The sequence below is a fragment of the Schistocerca gregaria genome, chromosome X (genome assembly GCF_023897955.1).
Source record: "Schistocerca gregaria isolate iqSchGreg1 chromosome X, iqSchGreg1.2, whole genome shotgun sequence".
In the NCBI taxonomy this organism is placed as follows: domain Eukaryota; kingdom Metazoa; phylum Arthropoda; class Insecta; order Orthoptera; family Acrididae; genus Schistocerca; species Schistocerca gregaria.
Window position 1 is genome coordinate 505,803,335 of NC_064931.1, and position 14,061 is coordinate 505,817,395.

At 40.8% G+C, this 14,061-nt stretch overlaps 1 protein-coding gene across 2 annotated transcripts in view; it reads left to right on the top strand.

The window, feature by feature from the left end:
* Positions 1 to 1,630: 1,630 nt before the first annotated feature.
* The window catches only part of LOC126298310 (uncharacterized), a 51,787-nt gene continuing 39,356 nt past the window's right edge, over positions 1,631 to 14,061 (top strand). For both annotated transcript variants that reach the window (XM_049989606.1, XM_049989607.1), the window contains exons 1-2: positions 1,631 to 2,076; positions 2,158 to 2,243. In XM_049989606.1, the coding sequence (XP_049845563.1) occupies positions 1,833 to 2,076; positions 2,158 to 2,243 (330 nt within the window). In that variant the 5' untranslated portion in view covers positions 1,631 to 1,832. The remainder of the gene's footprint in view (positions 2,077 to 2,157; positions 2,244 to 14,061) is intronic.

The following is a 14,061-nucleotide window of genomic DNA, read 5'->3' on the forward strand; positions in this document are numbered from 1 at the left end:
GCTTTTCAAGATCAATAGAGGGGCTCATATGATGACGTTTTAACTATATGAAAATCTTTATGAAGTTGACACTTGTCTTCTGTGGATCGTACTTTACGCTGTCACTACATCTGAGTAAGCGTTTGTTAGCCAAATAGGGGACTTCACTTTAGTTGCAATCTCTCTGACCTGGAACTCGTTCAAGCAACTGTTGGCGGATTTAACTCATTTATTTATCAGTTTTTCTCCTGATATCCCTGCAGGTGATATCGTCGATCATCGTCATAATTCTGAAGTAAGTGGCCAAGTATTACGTTTTGATATGCAAACAGTATGAACTAATTAAACGTCAGGCTGACAACAAACCGAAATTACTGATCTTCAAAATAAGCAACAATATGAGCATTAACGGTTGTCATTAACGTTATTGTGTTACTAATATCAGTACCGCTGTTGACAGTGTTACTGACTTCATCAGCGGCTGAAAGTCTCTTGAGACATCGGCGCCCTGAAGACGTAACTATCACCCGCCAAAGACAAAGGGTGGTAGCACCATCCTGTTCAATCCGCAGAAGGATGTAGGAGAGGCAGTAATAGCGAACACTCGTGTATTCTTACAAATGAAGCATTGTCACAAGCTACCATCTATACTCCATGTATAGCACAAACAGTTACACGTTGTCTGACGTTTTCTTAACAATACTTCTTATACATTAACATTAGAGCAATATTTATTCACATTGTAATATGAATAAATTCATATTTCGTTTAAATAAACCACTGGACAATTTAAATCTGATGCTTCCTGTTTTTCATAGAAACTTAATAAACGTTTTTCGAAGCTATGTTGCCTTATTCGTACAGGACTCCATTACATGTTCATTCTGGCACCTTTTCAGAACCAGATCCCATGTGGGGAACAATTGTTTCGAGTTCCGTTCACAGCGTTCAGGTTCAATTCTATGTGACAAAATATGTCAAGTTTTCTCAAAGTTGATATTTGTATTGTTTATAATACTATAGACATTGCTGTCTAATAAGGTATTTATCTATATCGTCAATGGGATATGACTGCTGCTTCTTCTTCTACTTCTCCTCTCCCCCCCCCCCTTTGTCTCACCCTCCTAACCCCCCCCCTCTCTCTCTCTATCTCACTCTGTGTGTGTGTGTGTGTGTGTGTGTGTGTGTGTGTGTGTGTGTGTATGTGTGTGTGTGTGTGTGTGTGTGTGTGTGTGTAAGTGTGTGTGTGTGTGTGTGTGTGTGTGTGTGTGTGTGTTTGTGTGTGTGTGTGTATGTGTATATGTATGCCTCCGCTCAATGGGCGCTCAACAGCGAAATTGTCTGCAGCCTTACGAAACTTCGTATATGGTTAACATGTATTAAATATTAGAAAACAATGAAGAGTAATTCTTACGTATGTGCATTTACCTTCTTCCAGCAACACTCACGGCTACCCACACAATCTTCTTTGGGATAGTTACCTGAAAAAGACGTTTCCCTCGTTCAGTACTTGCCTACACCCGACGCGGCGAAAGGCTCAGAAGAGACAGCGCGGCGCAGCGCGGCGCTGCGCGGCGCAGGCGGTGTTGCCCAGTCAAATGCGCCGCACGGCGCGGCGCGGCGCGGAGCGGCGCAGGCGGTGTTGCACGGTTAAATGCGCCGCACTGCGCTGCGCTGCGCCGCGCACCCGTGAACACAAGCTAGTAACAGTCGGTATATCAAAGGGAGCGGTTCGTTCGTGCCTCTGTATTCGGACTGCGTTTGAAGCATCTTTATCGTGCACCAGTCTATGTGCGTACATTTCCATGCTACCTGGACATGGTTGTTATTGAGTTAGCAAACATTCTGGAAACATGAGTATTGAGTGGAACCGTAGGCAAATTCAGCAAGTCGTAGAACTGTACAGAGAAAAGCGGGAACTGTGGGATCATGCAGATGATAATTATCACACAAAAAACAAGAAAAATGACGCTTGGCTGTGGATCGCAAATGGTATGGGCTGCAAAGTGGATGAAGTAAAGAAGAAGATGGCCTCCTTATTGTCTTCTTACAGAAGAGAAAGAATGAAAATGAGAAAGTCTATGTACTCTGGAAAAGGTAATTATTTTCAATTATTGTTTCCAAAACCACGTTAGTTTTTAGATTTACAGTTACTATTAATTTGCATTATACTTTCAGGACGGGCTAGTACTTGGTTTGCTTTCAAGTACTTCACATTCCTGAAAGAAAAATACGCACCTACACGTATCATGAAGACAGAAATCGTAAGTGCGTTTCTGTGTCGTAATGTAACATTAGTGTCTAATATAGTGTTGTATGTAACTATCTAGTATTAGCCATAAAATGAACTGAAGACCTGCCCAGACTGGTAACACCATCGTGTTTACGCTCGAGAAGTAGGGAAGAAACAGAGAAGTGAGATACCATGGGCACTCCGATGTCAGAGGGGCCGGGAGGGGGCGGGGCACGGTAAGCGATCTGTGAGCATGGCCAGTGCGAGCAGCAAAACCACTGCGACAAGTTTCAGGCGTCTCATTGTCACTAGTAGTAGTGTTGTAAGTGGGAAACTGTTGGTAGTCCAGATTGTAGTGTTCGCACCGGCTAACATGCCTACAACAAGCTTCGGTTTATCTGGCGCGGGTATAGTACACTCAGTAGTCTTACAAGTGGAGTTTTGTAGCAAGCTACTCATCTATACACCTATAACAGCACAATAATTAAACATTGACAGGTGCTTTTATTTGAAAAAAATTCCTCACAGCTTTTGCCAACGTTGTTTCAGTGTAATGTGTACGAATCCGCGCTTCTCCTGAATATACCGCTGGCCGCTCGTATTCTGATGCTTAATTTTTTCGTAAAAAACTTGTGTGGTATGGTTATTTTGAAATTGAGTCGTCTTGTTCGAACACATGAAGACCCATTTATTCTGCCACCTTTGACAATCAAATACCACAGACAGAATAATCTTCTTTAGTGTTTCTGTGCTATGTTTGAAGTTCAGTTCTATACAACTGAAGCAGTGAAGCTTTCGATGAGTTTCTATCTCCTTCTATAGTTCACAATATCGCAGAAATTGCTACTTGGTAACACCTTTATTCAAATCGTCAATGGGATGTTTATTTTGGGCACTTCTTTTCCAGATAGTTGAATACCACTCTGCTAAGCAATTTTCCCTTCTGATCTACTTCCCCAACTTTAAGATTTTGAAAAAAAAATTATACATGTGTTGTCCATTTTTTTTACTGATCTTTAATGAGCACGACGTGTTTCAAGAGCATTCCGCTGTCATCAAGTGAATTCATGTTACATGTACATTACTTTAATCTGATGTGTGATTATGTTCATTTGCTGTGTGTGCCGGTGATGTTATGTATCGAAGTACAGTGCTGTACATATAGTGTGTACATTAAGTGATTTGCATGTACCATGTATGGATGATTTTATTAGTGCATTTTCTTACATTTTTTTTGGAAATTTCGATGTATGGCACACAGAGACCAGTGATAAACGCATCCCAGCTTAACATGTTCGCAAACAGCTGTGATGTGTTGGTCACTGTGCTCTGTGTGCCAGACAACTAAATTTCCAAGAGAAATGTAAGAAAATACACTAATAAAATAATCCAAATATGCTACACGCAAATCACTTAATATACACACTAACATACATATTTCGATACTCACTGGCACACAACAAATAAACCTAATTACCTTTCAGATTAATGTAATGCACATGTAGATGGAATGTACCTGATGATGGCAGCATGCAGTAGAAACATGATGTGCTAACTAAGTATTAATAAAAAGTGATTGGAACAGTAGAATTTATTTAATAAATTTAACATTTTGTTTGCACGTTCTGTTACCTTTTCCATCAGCAAAATAACTCCTTTTCTGTATTTCATCGTCGTAAACATTGATGATGTTAACAGCCAGGATTTTCTGCTATCACCACACATACTTGCACTGTGAGATAACAACACACACTACCTTGCATTGGAATATGCCAGTACCTAATCACGTGACCAAGTTAGTTCCTGGTATGACGAGGCCTACGGTTCTCTTTGTATAGTAATACCTGAACAGACTGCTTTTTGACTAGTGGGTACTGTCGACAACATATACCGATATGAGATGCACATGTATATTTCTGCAGCATCATGTTACTGATCTTTATGTCCATTTATAACAAAATAGTCAGCCGGTTCACGACGAACAGACGTGCGTTTAATCGACTTCTGCTTGGCACTAGAGAGAGTGCAACCTAGAGCAGAGCAATTATTATTCCTACTTTCTCTCAAATAATTCTTCAAGAAAATAGTTGTTAAAACAATATTACTGGTTTTTTCCGAGTCCAGAAACGTACGTTTTCAGAAGAACCTGAACACAGGTGCTAGGATTCCAAAACATTTCAAAAAACTCGACGAGTTCTTCATTGTAGATAGTGAAATGTTTTCTCATTTGAACTCAGGGTAAGACGTCATCACATTCTCATACAATGCTAATACTCTATCAGCCAAAATAACCAGTTCACATATAGGAAGTTGCTCAGATCCAGATAAGATTAGTTACTGGTCTTGCATTTTTTTCTCACAATATATTGTTTTTTATTATGGTATCATCGGATGTGGCATGCTGCGAAATCACATCGGCAAACACGAATTAATACTGTCTGTCCAATAGCCTGATTCACACAGTACTGAAAAAAAGGATTTTTAGATGTATTGTTCGCAGCTGGTGCTTACTGATGTCTGGTATCTTTCCCGGTGGTTCCAGCGCTATTTTTGCTCCTATGACTCGGGTTCATAATGACACAAACAGCATTCGTTCAAGGTGATTATCGAGTTAAGAAATAATCTGGACTGACCTGACAGAGCAGCAACTTTTCCACTGAAGATTCACTTCGGCTATCTTTGTGATTGGGTGTGAGTAGTAGCAGAAACCATCGACTGAGCCCTTTGTCATCTTCCAACAGTCATGCAAGATGGTGCAAACTGATCCACTGCTCCTTTCCATCTACATTTACATACATACTCTGCAAGCCACTCCATGGTGCATGATGGAGTTTAGCTTATACCACTGCTGGTCATTCCGTTTCCCGCTCCACTCGTAAACGGAACGAGGAAAAAACGACTGCCTGTATGCCTCCGGACGAGCACTGATTTCTCTTATCTTGTCCTCGTGATCCTCAAGCAAGATGTTTGTTGGTGGCATTACCATCGTTGTGCAGAATGTCGCAAATGCTTGTTCTCCAAAATTTCCCAATAGTTTTTGGCGAAAAGAAAATCTTCTTCCACCTATGGATTCCCATTTCAGTTCATAGAGGATTCTCGTAATACTCGTGTGTTGATCGAGCCTACTGGTAGCTAATCTAACAAATGACCTCTGAATTGCTTCGACGTCTTGCTTAAAATCTATTTGATGGGTATTCTATATGCGGCCTCCTTTATAGATGAGCTACACATTCCTAGAATCCTCCCAGTAAACCGAAGTCGACTGTTCGCCTTCCCTACTACCACCCTTACGTGGTCGTTCCAGGTAATATCGCCTTGCAATGTTGCAACTTCATATTCAATCGATGTGACTGTCAAGCAGCGCACCACTAAGACTGTATTCTATTATTACAGAATGGATTTTCCTACTCATCTCAGTTAACTAACATTTTTCCACATTAAGAACAAACTGCCATTTATCACACCAAGTAGAAATTGTATCCACATCATACAGTACTCTCGTACAGTCACTCAAAGACGACATTTTCACTTAGACTGCTGCGTCACCCGAAAACAAACTGAGACTGTTACTCTCCATATCCGCCAGATCGTTTGCATATATAGCCGATAAGAGCGGTCCTATCACACTTAGATGGGTCACATCTGACGATACCTTTCTCTTCGATGAACACTAACTGTCCAGGACGATGTATCGGGTAAAAACCGGTAAAAAATGTTCGAGCCACTCACGTGTTTGAGAACCTATTCTGTGTTATCAGACCTTCGTTATTAGTATGCAGTGTGGCACTGTATGAAGCGCATTTTTCCCCGAAATGTAGGAATGTGGAATCTGCCTGTTGCCCTTCATCAACGGTTTGCAGAATATCGTGCAAGAAAAGTGCAAGATGAGTTTCGCAAGAGCGATGATTTGTAAATCTGTGCTGGTTTGTGAGCAGAAACTTTTCTCTCACAAGAAAGTTTATTGTATTCGAACTTAGAATGTGCTTAAGAATTCTGCAGCAAACCGACCTTAAGGATATTGGTCTACAATTTTGAAGGTACGTTCTTTTACCCTTCTTGTACACAGGAGTCACCTGTGTGGTGTCACCGCCAGACACCACACTTGCTAGGTGGTAGCCTTTAAATCGGCCGCAGTCCGTTAGTATACGTCGGACCCGAGTGTCGCCACTATCAGTGATTGCAGACCGAGCGCCGCCACACGGCAAGTCTAGTCTAGAGACTCCCTAGCACTCGCCCCAGTTGTTCAGCCGACTTTGCTAGCGATGGTTCACTCTCTACATACGCTCTCATTTCATGAGACGACAGTTTAGCATAGCCTTCAGCTATGTCATTTACTAAGACCTAGCAAGGCGCCATATTCAGTTAGTATTTTGAACAGATAATATTGTGAATCATGTACCGTAAGAGCGACGTTCATCATTAATGGATTAAAGTTAAGTATCCAACTAATTACGCCCGCTTTCTGAATTCTAATTCCTTGTCATGTTCCAGACCTCACGTCAGTATAGTCCTTCCCTCCTCACGCCAGCCTGCGTGAGCTAAAACGCGTGCATTTCGGCCTCCTCTAATAACACGGTGTTGGCTCTTCTGCTAACCAAACAACCTGTCCATTTTCGCAGACGCTTGGGGCTTTCCATAAGGTGAGAGATTCGCGGTAAATGCAAGCTTGCCTTAATACTGATTTGGTATTCTATCCGGACCTGGCAACTTATTTGTTTTCAAGTTTCTCAGTTGCTTTTCTATGTCAGGGATGCCTACTTGTATGTCCTTAAGGGAGCCTCTGCGACGGTTAAACGACAGTAGTTCTGTATGATCCTACTGCTTGAATGATTTCTTAAACGCGAAATTTCAGCTTTCCTTTTGCTGTATTGTATCGCCAAACCAGACTACGTCGACGAGTGACTGGAAGAAACGTTTGACCAGCTTAGTGATTTTACGTAGGACCAGAATTTTTTTGAATTCTCGACGAGGTATTTCGTTAACGTATGATGACAGAAGTTATTGTATGCTTCGCGTATAGATCTTCTTACAAATGCACGAATTTTCACTAACTTTTTTGCCTGTCGAATTTTCTGTGTTCTTTTTTGGTCTGAGAGCGCAACAAGCTTTCTTTGATAATATTTTCTGAATTTTGCATTAAACTACGGTTGGGCTTTTCCGTTCGTCATACACTTACTCTGCACATACTTTTCAAGAGCGCAGCTCATAAGCAATTTAAACTTCGCCACAACTCATGTAACTCCATCATATTGTAACTAAATGATTATCCATTTCATAATGATTGACCCCTGACATAGAGCTCATTTTCTGGTTACATGAACATCGATGAGCTGTACCTGGAGGACTTGTGGAAATATCTACTTTTGTTTAGTGTATGGGTGCTACATTTTAGTTTAAATGGGGGTGAAATACGCGACAATATTTAACAGAAAGCGTGTTTTTTCGAGCATTTTTTGGCACATATCAACTTCAATGACTGACAGAAGTTAGACCTTAATTAAGAGGAAAATTTCATTTGCACAGTTTAAAGATGCAACCTTTTACTATTTTCAGGTGGATTTTCGTTGCTTCACAATTAGCCGTTTAGTCCTAATAATGGTGGATGTAAATTTCTACAGTTCGCCTAGTGGTGATGCGTATTAACAACACGAAAGGCGAAAATTCAAACCCTGGCCTTTAACAGCTTTTACGTTTTTTAGCACATAAATGTACATAAAGCGCTAATCGCACGTATTTATTTGCTTTTACGTCTTCATGCAGCTCGCGTATGCTATGTTGCCGGATCTCAGAACAGTATTTCTGCTTCGTTGTTCATTGTTACAGTGTTTACATCTGGGCTTACCGACAAATAGGAAAAATCGTGTTCCCATTCATTGTTGTGTACTCGTGTGAGAATTGTCCTGTATGCGAGTTAAACCATGCGTCATTTACAGAGTTGTGAAAAGTCCTTGGTGATCAATGCGCCTGCTTAATTTCACAGTGGAGGGAATTTCGAGAGAATATAGAGAAATTTCATGTCTTGTAGCATAAAAAAATGAAGTTTGGCAGGTGTAAAAGGTTTGTATTGGACGAGTATACACAGGGAGTCATAAGAAGAGAAATCAATTACTTCTATGCAGGTCCGGATCTAGAAGGGGCATACGAGTACCGGGGTGTCTGCCCCAGGCGGAAATGTCAGGTGGCAGCAAATTGATATTCATGAAGAACCATGTTTCACAAAGCGCCTAGCATCCTGCGCACGTTGTTCTATCGATTATTCATATGATTTTGAAATGCATCCCATTTGGTTTCTGAACACATTCTAAGTTGATTTCTGAACGAATCATATGTAGATTTTTGAATGCGTGCCTGTACGTGATGTCTCTGCCAGGCGAATCCCCATCGCATTCAGAAATAAAAGCTTTCCCGCAGACAAAAGGGGACGGGGCTATAGATCTGAACGGAGTAAACCCAAATGGGTGAATGCCAATCGCTGTTTGTTTATGTGGTTGAATGGGTGTGCGAATGATCAGCGGTGGTATAATTACTAGCGAATTCCATAGATTCAGAGTACCAGAGTTTAATAAACGACTAACAGGAAAACAGGTAAAAAAGATTATATGTTATCTTGGTGTATCCAAGAATATGAAATTTTGACAGAAAATTCGGAAAATAGGTTGTGACATTGGCAGGAATAGTTACAGAATTAGTGATCACAAGATTGTTTGTTAAAACGAGGAAGGAGATGAAACAGGGACATCACACAAATTACATGGAAGTATTCGACGATTCCAAATTTATATAAAAATTTTGTACTACTACTTTTCGATCCCGTGCTTGAGAAGCTGTAGTGTATGAATGAAATGTGATACTACTGTATTTCCTGACATAAAACTTTTTGCTTGTACTGGGCCTAATAGGCATTTGATATTGATACTTGGTGAATTATTTTCTGTTGTGTTATTTATTTAAATGAGGTACATAAAATGACAATTTGCACCAAAACATTCTCGCTTATTTAGCGCGTGTTACAATTGCTGCAGTATTAGAAAAGCCTATTTCGTTTTATCCAGCAGACAGTGACAAAATAGACGTAATCAAATCGAGAAATCTTACCATTCTTGGGTACTCTTGTATTAATAGCGTTTTCAGTATAAGACAACTATATTTTGATTTTTCATGTAGCAAAACGTTTGACGAACTTTGGTGAGGTAGTAGATTCTTTCACCGAAAGGAAAGAACGCCGTGTAAAGCTGTAGCAAGATTAGAGAGAAAATAATGCTGGGACCTAAGTATTGAAGAAATGTGTACTGAGTTGCTTTCCTTGTCTCTTGTCTTTGCCGGTTTTATGTTTGCTATATGTAATTTTACCTCACACAATAAAGAAAGTTATTAGCTAATAGGCAATAAAGAGTGAAAATTTTTTGAAGAGTTATTATTCTCTCGATCACAGATAATCCCATCCAGTATTAATTACAAGTTTTTTGATAATCCCACCCAGTATTAATTGTGAGTTTTTTTTAAGAGGATAGGATTTCAGACCGGCCGACTGGGAGTTGAAGAGACACCATAACTTCCATTACAAAATACAGTATACACGTTTGAATTCCACAGAGCGAAACACAGTGACGTGCGATAGAAGAATGCTTTGTGAAGAAGCCTGGAACTACTGCACTTTGGCACACTTAAGACCGAATAACATGACTTACATTTCCTCGAACATATATGTTTTATATACCAAACTCTCAGAAATATGTGCGCTACAAAATGAACATATTTTTAAAAAAATTGACTTTTTAAATTTTCTGACGTTCTGTCTCATATGCTGGAGGGGGGAGGCTTCACTATAAAGTTTTTGCCCCGGTTCGGAAATATTGTTGATATTAGCTATTGTAGATATGAACTATAAATATATGAAGACATGTCCAAAAGAACAGATACCATCTTCACATATACATATAGTTAAGACTCACCAACCATTTGACCATCTTGTTCTGTGCGGATGCACAAACAGTGCCCGAACTCTTACGGAAATCGGCAAAAACCCGCGAGTAATGAGTATATTGGGCAGGGGCACTATGAATATAGTGCGGACCAATAAGCTGGGAATGCGTGTCCCATGGGAGGCGTGCCAAAGATAAGTCCCTGCAGTCACACTATCTGCTGTGTCCTCGGTGGCTTAGATGGATAGAGCGTCTGCCATGAAAGCAGGAGATCTCGGGTTCGAGTTCCGGTCGGGGCACACAATTTCAACTGTCGTCGTTGACTTATATCAACGCCTGTATGCTGCTAGGGGTATTCATTTCATTGTAATTTCATTCTAATAACCTGTATGGTCACCATGGTATCTGTTCTTTCGGACATGTCCGAAAGAACAGATACGATCTTCATATATAAATAGAATTTTGTCATAAGTCCGACTACAGAAAGGAAAACAATTCCCCTAGTATACGTAAAGGGTGAACTTAATTTAGGCACGCATTTCTTTTGGTTGAATAAACTTTATTTATTCTCTTTTGACAAGAAATGAACCTATGTTGTGGACATTATAGAGGAAAGTAGCTATATTTGCAGTAAAAAGAGATGTTTCTTGTAACTTAATAAAAGCAATCTTGTGTTACTGATGGTTCATCTTCCAAATAATTACTTACTTTTACTTTTTCGTGTCCGGAGATTTGTTTCAAAGCCTTTCAGACCAATGTCTGGCCAAGTCCAATGTCTCTCTCTTCTCAAGCCATAGTTCGTCAAAGGTGCACCTTGTGGGGCAGATGGAACACTGTAGAAGGTGTTCCATATCCTGAACTTCACCACAGTCGCATTTGTTATCTCCTTCGTCTTTGAAGCCCCATTTGACTAGGTTTGCTTTAACTGGTGCTACGCCTGTTCTGATGCGGTTCAGTGTTCTCCAAATCTTCCAGCTTGATGTATTGCCGCTGGGCATTTCTCGTGATTCAGGGTAGTCCTTCGGAGACTCGTTCAATTCACTAGTGAGAAATCTCTTGCGGGATTTAAGTCTGCTACGTCCACATGAAGAACCATGCAGCGGGTAGCGCTCGTCGAAAATCTGTTTAAATTTTTCTGTATGTTCGTGCGCAATTTTTCGGGATTCAGGAGATGAGAATCCAGCTGCTTTGTATATTTTCCCAAGTGGAGTGGGTTTCATGCATCCTGTTGTTAGCCTGCAACGTTTCATTAAGGACTGTAGTGACTTTTTTGGCATGTGTGGATCGAGACCATAGAGGGCATGCATATTCTGCCGTGGAGAAGCAAAGTACTTGAGCACTTGTTCGTAATACAGTCAGAGTAGCTCCCCATTTACTATTCGTCAGTTTTCTTAAAATATTAGCCGGCCGGAGTGGCCGTGCGGTTCTAGGCGCTACAGTCTGGAACCGCAAGACCGCTACGGTCGCAGGTTCGAATCCTGCCTCGGGCATGGATGTGTGTGATATCCTCAGGTTAGTTAGGTTTAAGTAGTTCTAAGTTCTAGGGGACTAATGACCTCAGAAATTGAGTCCCATAGTGCTCAGAGCCATTTGAACCATCTTAAAATATTGTTCCTGGCAGCAACTTTTTGGCAGGTTTTTTCACAGTGATATCTTACGTCAGTGATCTAACTAGCACGACACCAAGGTATGTTGGTTTGTCCGTATGGTCCAGTTTGTTGCCATTCCAGATGACGTTCAGCTTCCTGTTTGCCTGTTTTGTGAGGAGGTGGAAAGCCCTAACCTGTCTTAGATGGATTTGGTTTGAGGGAGTTCTCTTTATAGTATTCAGACATTACGTGCAGCGATCTTTCTAACTTCCCTTCTACTTCCTCGAAGCTATTTCCTTGCGCTGTAATGGCCAGTTCATCGGCATACAAGAAATGGGTAGTGCGTTCCGGTGTTGGTTGATCATTGGTGTATAGGTTAAATAGTAGGGGGGCTAGCACACTGCCCTGGGCGAGACCGTTCTTTTGTCGACACCATCGGCTTTTTTTCCGTCCAGCATTATATAGAACTGTCTGTTTTGCAGCAGAGATTCAATAATTTTTGTGAACTGATGACCCTTAAATGTACAGTACAGTTTTTCCATGAGCTTCTGTGGTTGACGGTGTCGTATGCAGAACTTAAGTCCACCAATGCTACACCTGTTATTTGTTTGTTTTCGAACACTTCCTCTATGTGTTCTGTGAGTGCTAGGATTTGATTGGTGCATGATTTCCCGGGTCTGAATCCAGCCTGTTGGGGAATGAGCTTTTGGACTGCTACATTTGCTATGCGGTTTAGGATTATTAGTTCGTACAGTTTGCACAGATGGCACAGGAGTGCTATTGGGCGGTAGTTCTTCGGTCGACCTGTGTCTTTCCCATGTTTTGGTAGCGCCACTACCTTTGATTTCCTCCACATCTTTGGGATCTTACACGTTTTTAAGCAATGATTAAAGAGCTGCAGGATCCATTGCTTGGCACTTGGTCCGAGCTGTTTGATCTGTTCCACGCATATATCGTCGACTCCCGCTGCTTTCCCGTTTTTCATTGAGTTCATTCCATGATTAAGATATTTAATGGTAAATGGTATGTCGAACATGCTTCACTCTTGACTCTGAATTCTGCTGATTTTTATTTTCTGACATTTCTTGTTGGGTTTTCCATTTATTAGGAGCTGATGGACAATTTGATTGGGTGTTACTGAAGAGCATTGTTTAGCTGTCCCAAAGTCACAATTAAATATTTTTATTAAGTTCCAAGCGACTTTGCTACTGTGGGTCATATCCATCCTTTCCAGAGTTTCCTATAGTCGCAGGTTCGAATCCTGCCTCGGACATGGATGTGTGTGATGTTCTTAGGTTAGTTAGGCTTAAGTAGTTCTAAGTTCTAGGGGACTGATGACCTCAGAAGTTAAGTCCCATATTGCTCAGAGCCATTTGAACCATTTGAACTTTCCAGAGTTTCGACCCATTTCCTTTGTCTTAATTCACTAATCATTTCCATTAGTGTTTCTCCACATTGGACTACTTCTTCATTAAAGGGGTCCTATTCGTAAAGCATTTTGTACTCCCTCAGGATGTTCTTTGATTCGTCAGAGAGACCTGGGATGAAATGCTCTCTGCAGCCTTGGGGTATGTCTCTTCGAGAAATATTTTGGAGAGTCTCTACAAAAGTTTGATAATTTTCTGGAATTGGGTGTAGATTTGTTATTTCTGCATCCAGTTCCACGGCATATTCTGTCCATTTAGCTTTTTTAAAGTTGAAGCGTCTGCGGAATGCTATTTTAGTTGTTCTCAAAGCAGCGTATATTTGGATTCCGATAGGTCGGTGTTGTGTTTTAGGAAGAGGTGTGTATGCAGTTTTTAAGCATCGGTCTTCCACGTTTGCGCTTACAAAACAAATATTAGGGTTGTATTCGCGCTTCCAGATTTTGCTGCTGAACGAGCATGGTAGCTTGGGATCATGGATCAGGGATAAGTTATTTATTTCCGCCCACTGCTCTCATTTATGTCCATTGTCTGTATGTGTGTAGCCCCATGATGTGCTGTGTCAGCTGAAGTCTCCTAACATGAACTATGTTTTCTGGTTGTTGAAGTTTGGCGGCAAAGTCAAGTTAAACTTCTCTCCGGGCGGCTTGTATACTAACGTTACGGTGAAGGTGCTACACTCGACAGTCAGTAATTCTATGTTATTGTATGTAGTTCTGTTAGTTGATGTTATGGCCATCTCAGGTTTTGTGAAGACAGCGCTGCCATATTTAGGATGTGGATTTTCTATGGCTAATTTCATTCCTTCTGTTTCTGGTCTTATTGCCCCTTCTTTCTTGTGTGTTTCTTGTTTATACAGTATGTCCCATTTGTGCGTGCGGCAAAGTTGTGATATGATTTGTTGTTTGTTTTTG